Here is an 18900-nt window from a genome sequence, read left to right as displayed (position 1 = left end):
ATATAAATAGAACGTGGCCACGATTTTAATGGAACGCGGCCGCTTCTATTCAGCCGTCCGTGTTCTATTGTATATGCAGGACTGCCCGCAGCTAAAGTAAATTTGCCATGATTTATTTACTTTATTTACAGGTTTGTGTCCTGTCTTACTATGTAGGCGCAGAAAACAGACAGGCTGTTGCATTTCCTGGCAGACCCTGCTGGTGCTGGCTTGTTCTCAGCCGATCCAGCACATGAGGACTGTAGGAGGGCTCAGGGTATCTACAGGAGGGCATACAGGAGGTGACCTACAGGTTGGCTATAGGAGGGCGCAGAAGGGCACAGGCTGCTACATTTCCCGGCTAACCCTGCCGGTGCCGACTTGTTCTTGGCCAACCCAGCATAGGAGGGCACAGGGTACCTACAGGCTGGCTACAGGAGGGTACAGGGGACTTACATATTGGTTACAGAAGAGCAGTGGGGGGCTACAGAGGGGCACAGGCTGCTGTATTTCCCACCCTCGGCTTATATGAGGGTCAAAGTTTTTTCCCACTTTTTTATGTTAAAAGTCAGGGGGGTTGGCTTATACACGAGTATATACAGTATTCATTTTATATATATATAATCTTTTTCTTCTTTGGAACAAATTCAGCACCAAAGTGAGTCAGAGCTTGGGCAGGACCATAAACTAAAGAAATCAGAAGGCATGTGTTCTTTTAAATTTTATATTGTTGTATTGGAATACTATATCATGCAATTCTCATATATTGATATGAAAACCGGTATTTTAAAATATATATATTTTTTTTATTTTTCAGGCCGAAAACCTGTAAAGAAGATACCTTGGAACAGGGAGGAAGTGAAGGCTATAGAGAAACATATGATTAAATTTATTCATAAATGTAAAGTGCCTGGAAAAAATGACTGTGTGGCATGTATCGCTGCAGAACCATCTGCACTGAAAGACAGAAACTGGCTTGCTGTTAAGTTTTACATAAAGAACTGCATAACAGCTCTAAAACGCAATCCGATAGAATAAACACAACATTTTGAGCCAGGCACCGGGTTTTAAGTTTGGTTAAATTATAGGTTAGCATACTAGAAAAGAACAAAAGAAATTTAATTCTACCTAAAACCTAACAGTTCTATCCCCTACTCTGAGCCTCAAACTCATGGGGCTTATAGTAGGTGGAACAGGAAATCCGGTGATGTATTTTTTATACTTGCCCCCATTCCCATACTGTGCTAGTCCACAGTCAGTAGATGCACAAGAAGAGTGACTCTTTTCATTCTATTCTCTATGGGAAAGCAGAGTGAAAAGTCACTTTTCTGTTTATGCTCAGACTTTGGAACGACACAGTGCAAGAATTTACTATAGGGGTATAAAATGACAGTTGTTACACGGATATAAAATGAAAAGTTTTTATTAACAATAAATACTAGACCATGGTAATGTGGCAACGTTCCGGGCTACAAGCCCTTTGTCAAGCCGTAACATAAAATGCGCAGGGTCTAGAATGATAAAATACATATAATCAATTAAAATATTAATAAACACAAAAGAAGATATAAAAAAGTTTACATGTCGTACATACTATAAATGAAACCGGGGTATCCTGATTCTGAATCATAAACACACAATTATGTATATACACATATACACACATGTACATATGTCGTATCTCCACAAAATAATAGTACATCATAAATCATTTGTTTGTTGAATTAGTCATAGAAAATCCATTGATACACAGATATGCATAGGCTATTACCTTAAGCAGTGTATAATACCATAATATGTCCAGTTACATTATTCTATATAGGGGAAAGAGTTAAGAAACAGGTCCCAGTGACTCCTGTACAATAATGAGTTTTCAAAGATAGTGAGAAATAGCTTACCTAGAGTGCTTTGGTTATGTGACCAACGGCCCCATAGTGTAAAGTGTAGAGTTTCAGAGCAGTTGATAGGCAACACCTAAAAGTTAGCCAGAGTATTACAGACCGTTGTAAGGCTACGGTACACCCCACGTGGATGCCGGAGCCCGCTGCACCTAAGAGGCACGGGCTCCTTTGCTGCCCACACGCACACGCTGCTGTGACTCCGCATCACCCCTCAGATAGGTAAGATCACTCTTCACCAAGGGTCTCCTGTGGGTCTAATGCTTCTATACACGTGAGGACCGTAGCCTTACAACGCCCTGTAATACTCTAGCTAACTTTTAGGTGTTGCCTATCAACTGCTCTGAAGCTCTACACTTTACACTATGGGGCCGTTGGTCAATAAGAGTGTTTCTAACAGAGGTGCTGGAGAGCCAGGATGCCTGTCCGGACCAGGACCTTGGGGCGCAACAATAGGCGAGTACACCTGTTTGGTTCCAGAACCCCTTTAGGTTTAATGATAAAAGACTTGTACCTGCATGTCTGAAAGTGGTATAGTACAAGCAAGTGTGCAATATAGCCGCTTGTCCTTGATTTGATATGGTACACTAGGGATATCAATAGGCCCTATTATATGAATAGCACACCTGTAAATCTTGACTGTGCGTTTTGTTTTTCACACTTATTTTCATAGTGCTGTATGCTTATGTTGCTCAGTTACATAAGCTTTTACTTGGACATATTGAATGGTAAGTATTAGATAGAATGAAATTATTTTTGTTCTCGGTTTCTCTAAAGCATTTTACCATTGCTAACATTGTGTCTAGTTGTTTAGTCAACATGACTAAATAGTTTTGGGTTAATTTCAACTTAAATTTTAAATGTACTCGCCCTCCTTCCACAACTTGTGAACTGTTCTTACTCCACTCTGTTTCAACCCTGCAACTTCAATTGTTTTACATATGTATTTTATATAAAATGTTGAATAAATTTGTTACTTTGGCATTCAATATTTGTCTGTCACATTTATTTATTAATTTACCTACACTGTAGGGCTAACTGTATTACTGTCTAACTTCAGTACTGGGATCATAGTTCGCTCCAACCCCATCCATTGTAGCAATAGCCCAGCTGTATATTAGTACTGCTTTTGTGCTCACTTCATCCAAATCATGTTACCATATGTCAATTGTAAACTAGTCTCTTAAAAACTTAAAGGAGTATTCCGGGAATAGAGAATTCTTGTCAGCCGGCAGGACACCTGTAGGGATAGGAGGCGGACTGGTACTTACCATCATCCGCGGTCTCTTGTCCTGAGCAGGGGCTCCCGTCACCGGCGCTACAAAAACCGGAAGTGTCTGTTACCACGTCATTGTACACGTGATTGCCAGCCACTCACAGGCTTCAGAAGCAGATCGAGCCTAACCAGTGAAGCGTGAGTAGCCGCTGGTAACATGAACGATAGATGCCGGCCCAACACTTTGGGACTTTGCGGCGCCGGTGATGGAGGCTGCTGCATGGCATGGAAGGCCGCCGGTGACGAGACTATAAGCACCAGTCCCCCTTCTCTCCTTACAGGTGTCCTGCCAGGTACTGGGAATTCTGTATTCCCAGAATACCCCTTTAATGTAGAGTTAGGTCATTTTGCGGGAAGGAAATAATACATGAACTTTAAGGGCCTGAATGCAACATCAATGGTAAAATTGGTAAGGCTGGTGTTACACGCACCATTTTCTATAAAAATCCATTTGCCTGTACTTATCACTCTGTCTTAATCACCTATAGCAACTAATCAGAGGTTGATACCAAAGCTGTGATTGGTTATTATGGGCAAATCAAACAATTTTTGTTCTCAAACAGATTAAATGTTTATACCTGTTTTTTTTCGCAGAAAAATGCTGCTGACAGATTGGCTAGCACTGAACAGGGAAAGTATAATAACCACAAAATGAAAAGCATTGTAGATGGAGCATTTTCTCACTTTGTATTTCTTGGGTAATTGGCAGTTTGTTTAAAAAAACAGCATGGTCTTGGTGTGGTGATTTTTTTTTCAACAAGTTAGGACTCTCCCATACGAATGTATTTGCCCGTCTGTGCAGTGTCCGCAATTAGGGACCAAAGCTTTGGTCCCTATTTGCGGACACTGCACAGACGGGCAAATACGCTTGTGTGGGCGAGCCTTAAATGTAATTTCTCCTATAGACCGCCATTGTTAGTGACCTAACAGCAGAAAAATATCTTAGTCCCCAGGTGGTTAAAACCCTGAGATGTGTGTATTTACAGATGTCCTCAGATGGTCATTGTTCATGAAACGGTCCTCACAAGGATAGTAAAAGTCAGGTTCCTTATTTTAAGCAATATTGATTAGCTCAAGTGATAACTGTGGTTACACATTGCACTAAAATATTCCTATATGATTGCCTTGTTAATATCACTGCAGGGAATGGTAGTCCCCACAATACATGTTCCAGTCAGGTGTCCCTCTAAACCACCAAAAACGAGTATGTGTGTGTGTGTGTGTGTGTGTGTATATATGTGTGTGTGTGTGTATCGTAATAACACACACACACACACACACACAAATATATATCATACACACACACAAAATCGGACAGCCCTTGTAAAAGTTAGTGGGGGGCTCTTTGGCTCTTACCAGCTGTCAGATCTACAACGTGCCCCCGACTCGGCCTTTGAGTACATTGAGGCAAGCTGGGTCTACACTATGCAACTTGGCTACCACTTGGCCACCACTTGGCCTTATTTAAGTGGAGTCTATTATTAGGCAGACAACATATCCAGGTTGCATACTTTACACGTTTTTTTGCATTGTACTCAATGGCTCATTCAGGGGGAAGAAAAGCTCCCGGAGTCATGAGACAAGGCAAACTGAGCCTAAGGGCGCTTTTACACATAGATTCTCATTTTCGGCAATAAATCTGGCAATACAGCAACTAAACCTGCGCCTGATTATCTCCATTCACAAGGCGTAATCATGGGCATGGTATGTGATTGAACGAGTCATTCACAATTTAAAATTGCCAGAAAAATATCACGATTACACAGGAAAATGTGCAGCTGACAAACAATTTGAACGCTTGCATAATATAGATGCCCAAACCACTAATGAGCTGGGCGCCAGATTTAGACAGACCAGTGCCGTGCACATCGGCCCGATTGACGGCCTATATAAAAGGAGGGCCTTATGTAGCCACTTTCCATCCCAAAAAACTCAGGGCACAGGAAAAACTAGAGCATATTCTGTAGGCTCACAGAAAGACTAGACTTCAGTACTGTACACAGACTCCGGAACACGATTATTTGTACTTGTTTTTCTTTTTTTGACGGCGCACATACCTTTCTCAGTGAAAGCTTGGTCACCTCGATCTTGGATTCGACTGAAGAGCTCACCACCATCCAAACTAAGAGACAGATATGTGATGTTAAAGACAAAACACTACACCAATAGACAATGCTGATCACCGGATACAAATTACATGAAAATATTACTTAAACATCTAGAATACACTACACATTTAAAGTATATCACAAAAGTGAGTACACCCCTCATTTTTTGTAAATATTTTATATTACATCCTTTCATGCGATAACACTGAAGATATGACACTGTGATACAATATAAAGTAGTCAGTGTACAGCTTGTATAACAGTGTAAATTTGGTGTGCCATCTAAATAACTCACACAACCATTAATGTCTAAACCACTGGCAACAAAAAGTGAGTACACCCCTAAGTGAAAAGGGCCACATTGTGCCCAAAGTGTAAATTTTGTGTGGCCACCATTATTTTCAAACCTTGCCTTACTCTCTTGGACATGGCCTTCACTAGAGCTTCACAGGAGCCACTGGCTCCTCTTCCACAACGACATCACGGAGCTGGAGGATCTTAGCGGAGACCTTACACCTCACTCTAGGTTTGGAGACATGCTTGTCCAGACCAACACCTATACCCTCAGTTTGTTTAGCAAGGCAGGGGTCATCTTGGTGGTGTGTTTGGGGTCGCTATGTTGGAATACTGCCCTGCGGCCCTGTTTCTGAAGGGCGGGGGATCATGCTCTGCTTCAGTATATCATAGTAAATGTCGGCAATCATGGTTCCATCAATGAACTGTAGCTCCCCACAGCCGGCAGCACTTATACAGCCCCAAACCAGGACACTCCCACCATCATGCTTGACTGTAGGCAAGACACACTTTTCTTTGAATTCCTCACCTGGTTGCCACCACACACGCTTGGCACCATCTGAAACAAATAAGTTTGTCTTGGTCTCATCAGAGCACAGGACAAGATTCCAGTAATCCATGTCCTTAGTCTGCTTATCTTCAGCAAATGGTGTACAGGCTTTTTTGTGCATCTTTAGGACAGGCTTCCTTCTGGGTTGACAGCCATGCAGACCAATTTGATGCAATGTGTGGTGCATGGTCTAAGCACTGGCAGGCTGACCCGCCACCCCTTGTAACAACTGCAGCAATGCCATAAGCACTGATCTATTTTGAAAAGACAACCTCTGGATATGACTGAGCAGACCCTGTCTTGTTAAACTGCTGTATGGTCTTGGCCAACGTGCTGCAGCTCACTCAGGTTGTTAGCAATCTTCTTCTAGCCAAGGCCATCTTTATTAGAGCAATAATTCTTTTTTTCAGATCCTCAGAGAATGTTTTGTCATAAGGTGCCATGAACTTCCAGTGACCAGTAAGTGTGTGAGCAATAAATTTGATGTTAATGCTCCTGCTCCCCATTCACACCTGAAACCTTGTAATGCTAATGAGTCACATGACATCGGGGAGGGAAAATGGATAATTGGGCACAATTTGGCCATATTTATTTAAGAGTGTACTCACTTTTGTTGCCAGTGTTTTTACATCAATAAGGGCTGTGTGTTGAGTTAGCGCGCACAACAAATTTACAGTTATACAAACTGTACACTGACTACATTGTATAAAAGTGTCATCTTCAGTGTTATCCCATGAAAAGATAAAATATTTACACCCCTCACATTGTGATATACTGTATATTTATACCAACAGAGACCGAAAGGTTCTTCTTTCTAATGACAAGGGTGATGTGATGAGATTCCACCAGCAAGGGAAGGGGCAGCTGTCATCAGATCAAAATTACCAGTGATCGCTATACACAAATACTTCCCTAAGCCCCAGTCATAATACAAGTGAACACATAAAATACATTAAAGAATAGGAATTTTACAAAGTGTTGATAAAAAGCCTTCAAAGTGACATTTCTCTTTTAAAAACACTATTAATCCATAGCTGGTAATGTGTAAAAAAATAAAAATAAATAAAATTAGCATTATTTACACCCTGCCGCTGTAGGTCTATCTTCAGCCTTTGATCACATGGCTGCAATTGTTACGTAATGACTATGGCTGCAACAGTGGCGTGGTGTAGTCACATCACGACTATTGTCCATATAGTGAAGATGGGGCAGGAGGGGACAAGCAGGGAGTAAGGCTGCCTGTTATTACACACAAAAGCCAAGTGATGAAGGTGGAAAATCCTGTAAGCCCCGTCCACACTGAGTAAATGTGTCAAAACCAGTAGTAGAGCAATCCGAAAAGAGAAAAAAAAAAAAAAAAGTATAAGAAACACGAGCACTCCTGCATTAATTTTATTTTTGTACTCACTGCTACATAAAGCAGTGTCATGGTGTGTATCAGATGTGTAGTGTGTGCTGTCCGGGATGTTGCGGTGTTTACATAAACATTTGTTTTCCTGCATACATGTGCTATATGCAAGATGCATACATTAAGATGGAGGGGAAAGGGGTTTGGGTGGAGTTTTTAGTGGGTGTGTTAAGTGCTACTGCAATGCATGATGGAACTTGTAGTACTAGAATACAGGAAGAGAGAGGAAGTTGTTGATTGGTTCCCTTTACTCACCAGGATGTTCGTATATGACTAAAGCCAGTACTGAACTGGCACTATCAGGCAGATTCTATACATACATGTAGTGGTCAGCTCTGATCTTTAGGTTTTGAAATCCAAGAAAGTGAAGTTTATAAAATTAGCTGCTTGTTGAGTGACTGCAGCTGAGGACAGATAATATATTCATAGTTATCTCCTCACCCTGTTACAATTAGCATAAGTTTTATACAATTGATTAATAGTTTGACTTGCAGGACCTGTGCGAGGTCATACTCATGTGACCAGAAGGGGCGAGGCGTCAGTCAACAGAAAAATGTTGCATCCAGATATCAGCTTTGTTCGCTGAGGCCCCGCCCCTTCTGGTCACATGGGTATGACCTCACAGGTCCTGCAAGAGACAGTGAATAGTTTGTTACAATTAGCATAAGTATTATACAAACGATTCAGTGTCTCTTGCAGGACCTGTGAGGTCATACCCATGTGACAAGAAGGGGCGGGACCTCAGACAACAAAGCCGATATCGGGATGCAACATTTTTCTGTTGACTGAGGCCTCACCCCTTCTGGTCACATGGGTATGACCTCACACAGGTCCTGCAAGTCAAACTATTAATCAATTGTATAAAACCTATGCTAATTCTAACAGGGTGAGGGGATAACTATGAACATATCTGATCCTCAGCTGCTGTCACTCAGTAAGCAGCTAATTTTATAAACTTCACTTTCTTGGATTTCAAAACCTAAACATCCGAGCTGACCACTACATGTATGTTTAGAATCAGCCTGATAGTGCCAGTATAGCACTGGCTTTAGCTTATATACAAAAATCCTGGTGATTGGTTCCCTTTAACTCCATCAGAGCTGTATAAAGCAATGAGAATGCAGTGCTAGAGCATGATAAAAGGTAATACTGCTAAAATAGCATCATGGATGTTTAAAGAGGCACGTAATAGCAAGATTTATCAAATCAGCTCTGGTATTGGATAACCCCTCTAAAGGAAAGAAAATTACCTATGCTTTAGCTTAAAATGTGTGGTTAAGATTTCATGCAATCAAGTATCTCAAGACACTGAAGTGTTCAGAAGTCAGTGCACCTAGTGTGAGATTGGAGTATCTGACCTCTTCTCTCAGTGAATAAGCATGTCACAATGTCAGCCTAAGGGTATGATACATTCCTATACATTGCATATACCAAGTATGCTCCTCAGTTGGCTCCAACGATTCGTGATCCACCACAGCAGCATTAACACAGCTTTTCTAAATTAGATATTAAATGTTAAAGGAAACCTGCACGTAATAAGGCAGAATAAGGCATTCTGATGCTGTACGGCCATTGCTCAGCATTGTACAAGTTCAGAACCGGCTGTCAGTCAATGTGGGGGGGACAGTTGGAGCTGCTGCTCAGTATGCACACAGTGGTCACCGAGACCACCATGACCCACCACTATGACTGAAAGCCCAAGTCTGCGAAAAGGAATTAAGCTCCTTTTATCCTGGCAGAAGAGCAGCCGCACTGTTAAGAAGGCTAGTAACCTGCAGATTAACTCTATAAAATCGGCAAATTATTAGCATTATAATTTACATGAAAGGGTCTCAATCAAGTGGTTGTAACAAGCCGCAGTGCTCAGTTATCTGCGGCAGTCCCATTAACAATGGCTGGAGTGGTGGGTGTGCATGCGCTAGCTCCCCTCCATTCAGAGGGCTGCGGTGCATTTATCCAATCCACAACATGTTCATTTCTCTTGTGGATATGCCGTTTTCTGTGCAGAATTTCCCCATAGACTTATATTAGTTGCGGAAAATAAGCAGGTAAAGAAATAAAAAATGCACACATTTTAAGTGCATTTACGCAGCAATAATACATCAAAAATGCATATAATCCACACCCAAGAATGCCAAGACCAGAAAGTTAATTAGAAAAAAAACAAAAAAAAACCCCAAACATTAATTAGCACATACATATGAGTCATGCTGGCTTTATTGTGGGAAAAGAGGCTAGAACCCTAGATCTAATCTTACATCCTCGGTGGAGAAATACTTGCTTATTAAAATGGGTTTCTTTGAATGCCAAACCAACTTATATTATAGTTGTCTATATAGGGCCATCATATTTTGCAGAGCTTGACAGACAGACAGACATTCTTATCGGTCCCCATTAAAGCTTACAATCTAAATTCCCCCCATAAGTAGGTCTTTGTGTAGGTTTTCTCCCACACACCAAACACACATCTACAAATGAGTTTGTCGTCCTTTGTGGGATTGGAACCTGGGACCTCAGAGCTGCAAAGTAACAATGCTAACCACAGCCACCATGCTGCCCAACGTTTGATTACATAAGCTGGGCAGCCCTACAATACTCTTTGAAGAAGCTCTAGCTTGGCGAAACCTTTATAACTACCCCATAATCCCTCAGCAAGTCTCCAACCACATCCTAATCGCTAAGAGTCTAAACAGAACAATTTATTACAGGTCAACAAGGTGCAACTGAAGAGCAGTGATGAAACGAAGCGGATCAATAAATGTTTACCGATAGTTGTTTAGTGCCGTTGTCATCTATAAGAGAAGACTGGCCACATATAAGTTAAGATACACTGGTTAGACCTAAATATAGATGGGGAATTTGCTTTCCTGACATTTTGCTGGAGCCCATGCTCCCAGGACTATACTCTTTTTTGCTCTGCATCATTTGCCTCATTTTTTTCTCCTTCCCATTCTCTCTTTTGTGTACACTTGTGTGCAATATGTTGCACGAAGAAAGAGAAAAAAAAAAAAACAATAACCAAGACACACTCACCACTCCATTATAATAAGTAGACATTTTCGGGACTGGTACAGGTTCTCATACACGTCAATAATTTTTACAATGTGTGAACACTGGGACGCCCTCCAGTGCAGCTCCACTTCCCTCCGCGCCTTGGGACAATCCTGCAGCATCTATGGTGGGGAGAGCAAAAAGATTACAATTATATCTGACAATGGAGGGTACAATATTAACATTTCATGTGGCAAACAATTTTGCAATAAAATACAGAAACCATTGTATGTGGAACACAAGGAGATAAAACGAGAAGCTATGATGACCATGACTGGTGGAAGAGAAGATCCCAAATGGTAATTCGCCAGGAAAAAAGCACAAACTAGTGGTTGTAAATGGGCCCAACCAATAGGGTACACCACCATTTAGATGTACTGGCTAGCTGGACAGACCCTGATGAAGTCCACTCATGCATGGTTTTATTTTTGAAGTCTTCTTTATTGGGTGCTTTTTACTTCAAGTCAATACAGAAGAGCTGTGATCTGTGACTATTGCATAGACAGTACCTATGGAGTATCTGCGGTAGTCTAAGACACGCCTCCTGTCTATAAACTCAAGCCTATCATAGGCTCAGCAGCTACTCTGTGCATGGAGACCTGATTTTTAAAGGAGCTGTCCGACAAACGCCAACATTTTTGTTTCTCTTGAATTATCCCTTTATTCTCTGCACACACTTTATTTACCTGCAGCTCAAGCAAACATGACATGCTTGACTGCCAAACTTTAGTCAGAGCTGGCACCGCCTGACCTCAGTGTCTAGCCCCGCCCCCCCTGCACACTCATTGGCTGTAACTATTCTGCCCAGCACGATCCCTTCGTGCACTCTCTTCTCATCCCTCCCCGTCCCTCACCCCATGCTCTCTTGTCCCCCTGCGCTGTGATAAGAGCAGCATCATCGCTGACACCGCTGGTACCCGGGCCCCATACATCCTAAAGCATACAGTCGGGCAAACAGAACTGACCGTGTCCCCGACAGCGAGTGAGCCCACCCGTTTGTCCAGGACCCCTGGACATATAGTGGACAATAGCAGTGCACTGGGGGCCGGGGAGCGGGAAAGAATGTGGGGGGCGGGGCGGGGGGTGGGTGGGGTAGATTAAGGATGAGGGGGTGGGAGGGGGGGGGGGAAGGATGAGGGGGTGGGAGGGGGGGGGGAAGGATGAGGGGGTGGGAGGGGGAAGGAAGGATGAGGGGGTGGCGGGGGGGGGATGCGGGGGGGGGGGGGGGAAGTATGAGGGGGGCAGGGGGAGGAAGTATGAGGGGGGCGGGGGCTGCGTCACACTGTACCTGCCCAGCAGAGCGGCTACATGACACTGGCTGTGGTGCCAGTCTACAAGACGGGCATAAGCTGCTGCCCCTGTAGTCGTGACATCACAGGAAGCAGAAAAATTCCAGCAGGAGCAGTCATATGACCTCACTGAGCCGGGGAGAGGGGCTGACAGCAGGGCAGGTAGGTAGTTGCTATTTACTCACCTGCCCCAATGTAGCCCAATAGTGAAAATTGGAAGGGGGGGGCAGATAACCGTTTTAATAAAAGGGTAGAAGGTTTATACAGCAAAGAGGGTGCTTGCTTTAGCTTGTGGCTTATTATAAGGCTTCATAACATGGGAACCTTTATATTTTAATTTATATTTCATAGCCACATTCTAAGATGAGAAATGAAGCCCCCTTCCTCTATCAAACGTCTTAATGCCCTCATACACAGCCTAGTGTTGGCCGAATCTGCCTAGATCAACACATTCGGCAGACTAATGTAGATGACGGCCAACTGCTGGTCAGGAGAGAGGTCGATCGCATTATTCTCCCTAAGATAAGCTGTTAGGCTGCTTTCACACCTCCAGTTTCTGCAATGCGGCACAATCCGGCACTTTGCAGGAAAATCGCAACCGTTTTTTTTTTGCTGCCGGTTGCGTTTTTTCTGCATAGACTTTAATTAGTGCCGCATTGTGCCGCAAGGCCTTGCGTTCCATCCGGTTTTTGCCGCATGCGGCAGATTTAGCCGATGCGGCGGCCGGATGGAACGTTGCCTGGCACGTTTTTTTGTGCGACAAAAAAAACGCATCGCGCTCAGTAGCATGCCGCAAGCGGCAAAAACCGGACTGGCCACAAAGGAAAAACTTATGCAAAGGATGCGGTGTGTTCACCGCATCCGTTGCATAGCTTGCACAGCCGGATTGAGCCGCATAGCTCAAGCCGGATGTGTGAAAGCAGCCTTAGTTGGCAGCTTTCTAATAAAAGAACAGAATATAGGAGTGTTGGTCCGAGCCAACGGTCCTGTGTATGGAATCACTGGCAGAGAGGGTTGTCAGCTGAATTATCGGCTGAAGTATTGTTAGCCCGACTACCATTTAAGGTACATGGCTAGCCTTAGCGACCACTGTGGATTTATTACAGTGAGTGTTCACACCTGTAATATTTACTATGCAGAAGTAACAGTTATCAACATTGCTTGGAGGCTCTCATACCATTAGAACGCCAAAGCTGACACTTTCTCTGACCCTTAGTCCACCGTTTTAGATTTTCAATGCTTGTCCCATACAATTTATGTGGAGCCCAAGATTTTTCCAGTCTAACCCTCAAATAAGCATAAGCTTTACATAAAGTCACATATTTGTCTTTTGTTTGGGTGTTTTACAACACCCACAAATGTAACAATATATCAGGACCATTCATGCACCATCCACAAACTGAGCATTGGGTGACATTCAACAAAAACCTTTTTAACACAGGTAAATTTGCTGCAGCTTGTAAGCCTCTTGAATGACAATACTGCTATCAGTTTTCACACTGCTTATATAACCATACCATTCTGGGGTCAGCAGTTTTTAGCTGACTACTAAGCAGTCTTCCCATTAGTTATATCGATTCCATATTCAGCATTATCTAAATATAATTAAAAGGATACATAAAATATTTTACTACTGAAAGAGTTCCTTAGTAAACAGTGTTTTGCAAGAATAAAAAAAATGTGACTGGAGGAAATGGATGTGATTTTTGGATTCAGCAACTCAAAGATCACATGTTATCTTGTAGTCAACACTCAGCAAATTTGATGCAGAGGAGTGAAATAGTTACCAGCAGTACAACACTACGAGTAAAGGGATATACTGCGGAAAACATGAAGCTGAAAGGGGGCAGAATGATGGTAATAACAATCACTCTATTCACAAGTTTGTAGCAGCCTGTACCCAAGCACCAGATGACTTGTAGATCGTGAATCAGTGTGCTATAAGCAAGCCAAAGTTGGCCCTTCAGAAACAGATCTTAAAGAAAACCAGTGATCAGATCATAGGAGCAGTTTTTGCTCTTTATTCCTGCAGCTCCCAAGTGTTCCATTTTGTGTGAGGTTTTTAAAATTCTCCACACATTCCCAGAGGTATAGGCCTTTTTATTTAGTGCCATTAATTATGGTCTTTACCAAATGGGCGTGGCTAATGTAAACCCTAGAGAATTTTGTGAGTCCTGTCCTGTTAGTAAAGGCCACAAATGCGCAAAATAAGGCCCATACGTCTGGCCAAATAATGGCCTTAGATTATGCCAGATAGTGACTAGTGATGATTGAGCACTACCAAGCTCGAGTGCTCAGTACTCGTAACCAGTAGCTGGATGCTCAGATGGGTGCGGCGCAAGTACTGAGGATATCGGAAGTCAATGGGGTGGCTTGAAGATTTTTTTGGCAGATTTCCTGGAAAAGTGCTAGAGTCCCCCTTTAACTTCCATTATACTCGGGCACTTGAGTCGCATCTGTCCGAGCATTAACTGGTTATTAAGAGTACTGAGCAGTCAAGCATAGTAGCGCTTGCTCATCACTAATAGTGACCTGTTAGACAAAATATTTTTTCAATCTAAATGTTGCTATCATGCCATACATCAAATCCTGAAAAGCACCGGATGGGTTTATAAACTACCCGACAGCAGTTGTGAATATGCGGCTTCTAAAATGGTATAATGTTGGGGGACCTGTAAACTAGAAAATATTATAATTATATATATATATATATATATATATATATATATATATATATATATATATATATATATATATATATATATATATATATATATGACAAAAGTTAATCTCACTGTTTTGTTATATATCCTTTGGTGGTCCATTCCTCCATGCAGATCTCCTCTAGAGGAGTGATGTTTTGGGTCCTCCAAAGAAGTTCTATGGGGTTGAGATCTGGAGACTGGCTAGGCCACTCCAGGACCTTCATATGCTTCTTACGAAGCCACTCCTTTGTTGCCCTGGCGGTGTGCTCGGGATCATTATGCTGAAAGAAACAGCCACGTTTCATCTTCAATGCCCTTGCTAATGGAAGGAGGTTTGAACTCAAAATCTCACGATACATGGGCCCATTCGCTATTTCATGTACACGGATCAGTCGTCCCTTTGCAGAGAAACAGCCCTAAAGCATGATGTTGCCACCCCCATGCTTCATAGTAGGTATGGTGTTCTTTGGATGCAACTCAGCATTCTGTCTCCTCCAAACATGACGAGTTGTGTTTCTACCAAACAGTTCTATTTTGGTTTCATCAGACCATATGACATTCTCCCAATACTCTTCTGGATAATCCAAATGTTCGCTAGCAAACTTCAGATGGGCCCCGACATGTACTAAAGCAGGGGAACACGTCTGGCACTGCAGGAACTGAGTCTATGGTGGAATGGTGTGTTACTGATGGTAGCCTTTGTTACGGTGATCCCAGCTCTATGCAGGTCATTCACTAGGTTCCCCCCGTGTGGTGCTGATATTTTTGCTCACTGTTCTTGTGATCATTTTGACCCCATGGGGTGAGATCTTGCGTGGAGCCCCAGATCGAGAGACATATGTCTTCCATTTTCTTATTATTGCTTCCACAGCTGATTTCATCACTCCAAGCTGTTTGCCAATTGCAGGTTCAGTCTTCCCAGCCTGGTACAGGGCTATAATTTTGTTTCTGGTGTCTTTCAACAGCTCTTTGGTCTGCACCATAGTGGAGTTTGGAGTGTGACTGTTTGAGGTTGTAGACAGGTATCTTTTATACTGATAAGTTCAAGCAGGTGCCATTACTACAGATAATGAGTGGAGGAAAGAGAAGACTCTTAAATAAGAAGTTACAGGTCTGTGAGAGCCAGAAATCTTGCATGTTTGTAATGACCAAATACTTATTTTCCACCATAATTTGCAAAAATAAAAATCTTGCCGAATCAGATGTGGTGATTTTCTGGATTTGCTTTCTCATTTTTTCTCTCATAGTTGTGATCTACCTATTATGTCAATTACAGGCCTCATCTTTTTTGCAGGTCCACTTTTAAACCTTCGAACATAAATAAGCATTTTACAAACGGTGCTGATGTAAAGAAAAAGAGGTAAAGTTTAAGTTTCCAAGATTAAAGCAATATTCAAAGTTTGAAGGTTGCAAAAAAAAAAAACAAAAAAAAAAAAAAAAAAGAAAAAAAAACCCACAACAAATGAAAAAGTAAAATTTCTGATATTTTTATGAACGTAAAAGATATCAACCTAAATTTACCATTCTTAAAATGTGTCACAAAAAAAAAAAAATGAGATCTAGTCTTCCAGCATTACAGCCATACGGTGGCACTAGTCAGAATTGAAAAATATGGGCGGGTCGCTAAGGGGTTAAGACCACTATTAATCTCTTATTTTGCTTTCCATGTATGTTTCTTTTGGCATGGATTACAATGCTTCAAAGTCAATCTATTCCTCTTAGGAAAACAGTTTAATGGTTATTGCGGCTGAATAATGAACATATATCCACCGACAAGAGTGACAGGTTTTTGTTTTTTTACAATTCGAGGGAAAAGAAAAATATACATCACATGGAACGAAGAGAGACCTTTCCCCTCCACAGCTCCGTAGTATTCATCCATGGATAAACCATTTAAAGCAAATTAGCAGAACATAAAAAGTAAAAAAAAAAAAAAAAAAGAAAAAAATTATAAATATAAATATATATAAATATAATATAAAGTAAATTAAACTGCACTTTAGCTTACAATAGAATTGTTGGTGTGCGGGAGGTACAGTATAACAATGTGCTGTACTGGTTATCAATAAGTACAATAATATATCCACAAATGCAAAGTGATAGATATGCAATATAGTATACACTGTACAATGGTATACTGTGTACAGCACATATGAACAGAAAGTTACCTCCAGAGCGGGTCAGAACGTGGTGAAAGGACGGACCCGGAAGTGTGCTCAGTGGGAATCTCCTCTTATTACAAATCATTGCTCTTAAACCAAGTTACACATTTGTAAAAAGCTTTGCTTGTCTTGCAAAACGCTCTCAAACCAAGTTACTCTTAATCCAAGGTTCCACTGTACTTGTTTAAAAACACATTGAAGTGTGAATGGGGCCTAAGTGTACCTAGAAAAACAGGCATTTCTGAAGGCAAAGGCAGTCACACTAAAAATGGAGTTACACTTCTCTTTTGCTACCTGAAAAATAAAGTAACACTGTATACACACAGGGAAATGCTCTTGTGTACAGTGCGGTTACAGGAGTGTAGAACGCTCGTGTTGCTTTCACTCCCTAATGAAAGTCAAATGAGATTTAATTAGATCCCATCGCAGTGTTACTCGTAGCCTGTTTGGGCAGGACAGCATTATTAGGTCACATCTTTCCACATGTATCAACGCAACCTGCACATTCTGGTTGGATCAGACAAATAAAAAAAATAAATAAATATACACAACTTTTCAAAAACGTTTTTTTGCAAGTCAACCATGACATGGTATAAAGTGAAAGTGTCCAGCATACAATGGGTTTTGCGATGTTTAATTTAAAAACAAAAAAAAAAAACAAAAACCACACACCATAGGTTTACATACAGCGGGTGCGGAAAGTATTCTGACCCCTTTAAATGTGTCACTCTGTTTCATTGCAGCCATTTGGTAAATTCTAAAAAGTTCATTTTTTTCTCATTAATGTACACTCTGCACCACATCTTGTCAGAACAAAAACAGAAATGTAGACGTTTTTGCTAATTCATTAAACAAGAAGAAATGAAATATCACAAATATTCAGCTCCTTTGCTCAGTATTGAGTAGAAGCACCTTTTGAGGTAGTATAGCCATGAGTCTTCTTGGGAATGATGCAACAAGTTTTTCACACCTGGATTTGGGGATCCTCTACCATTCTTCCTTGCAGATACTCTCCAGTTCCGTCAGGTTGGATGGTGAACGTTGGTGGACAGCCATTTTCAGGTCTCTCTAGAGATGCTCAATTGGGTTTAGGTCAGGGCAAGTCAAGAATGGTCACAGAGTTGTTATCAAGCCACTCCTTTGTTATTTTAGGTGTGTGCTTAGGGTCATTGTTTTGTTGGAAGGTGAACCTTCGGGGAAAAGTCTGAGGTCCAGAGCACTCTGGAAGAGTTTTCTTCCAAGATATCTCTGTACTTGGCCACATTCATCTTTCCTTCAATTGCAATCAATCGTCCTGTCCCTGCAGCTGAAAAACATCCCCATAGCATGATGCTGCCACCACCATGTTTCACTGTTGGGATTGTATTGGGCAGGTGATGAGCAGTACCTGGTTTTCTCCACACATACCGCTTAGAATTATCACCAAAAAGTTCTATCTTCGTCTCATCAGACAAGAGACTCTTATTTCTTATAGTCTGGGAGTCCTTCATGTGATTTTTTTTGCTAACTCTATGAGGGCTTTAATTTCTTACACTGAGGAGAAGCTTCTGTCTGAATACTTATGACCATGTGATATTTCAGTTTTCCTTTAATAAATTTGCAAAAATCTCTACACATGTTTTTTTTCTGTCGAGAAGGGGTGCAGAGTGTACATTGAGAAGAAGAAAAAAAAAATAAAATAACTTTTTTGAATTCACCGAATGGCTGCAATGAAAGAGTGAAAAATTTAAAGGGGTCTGAATACTTTCCGTACCCACTGTATATTTTAAGAGTGGTCTAGGACTGGGGTGGGCAATTAAATTTCCTGATGGGACACATAAGAGACTGACTGGTGGAGGGCCGAACCAATAGGCTGAAGTTAATTCTGAAGACTCCCCTCTATATACAGTCCGAGCCTCCACATAGCCTCATACATACATATAAACATCCCTTAAAGGAGGGAGAAAACAAAACACACACACACACAGACAGACACACACAGACAGACACACACACACAGACACACACAGACACACACAGACACACACACACACACACACACACAGACACACACAGACACACACAGACACACACAGACACACACAGACACACACAGACACACACAGACAGACACACACAGACAGACACACACAGACAGACACACACAGACACACACACAGACAGACACACACAGACAGACA

The 18900-nt window shown here is 41.8% G+C and overlaps 1 protein-coding gene across 1 annotated transcript in view; it reads right to left on the bottom strand.

The window, feature by feature from the left end:
• MAPKAPK2 (MAPK activated protein kinase 2) overlaps positions 1-18900 on the bottom strand; it is a 112323-nt gene that overhangs the window by 52468 nt on the left and 40955 nt on the right. Inside the window, exons 2-3 of the mRNA XM_075335709.1 lie at positions 10547-10686; positions 5211-5275 (exon numbers count right to left, since the gene is read on the bottom strand). Of these exons, the coding sequence (XP_075191824.1) occupies positions 5211-5275; positions 10547-10686 (205 nt within the window). The remainder of the gene's footprint in view (positions 1-5210; positions 5276-10546; positions 10687-18900) is intronic.

The sequence above is a fragment of the Anomaloglossus baeobatrachus genome, chromosome 2 (genome assembly GCF_048569485.1).
Source record: "Anomaloglossus baeobatrachus isolate aAnoBae1 chromosome 2, aAnoBae1.hap1, whole genome shotgun sequence".
NCBI classification, from domain to species: Eukaryota; Metazoa; Chordata; class Amphibia; order Anura; family Aromobatidae; genus Anomaloglossus; species Anomaloglossus baeobatrachus.
Note: the sequence above shows the minus strand (reverse complement) of the source record. Positions and strands in the feature narration are given on the sequence as shown.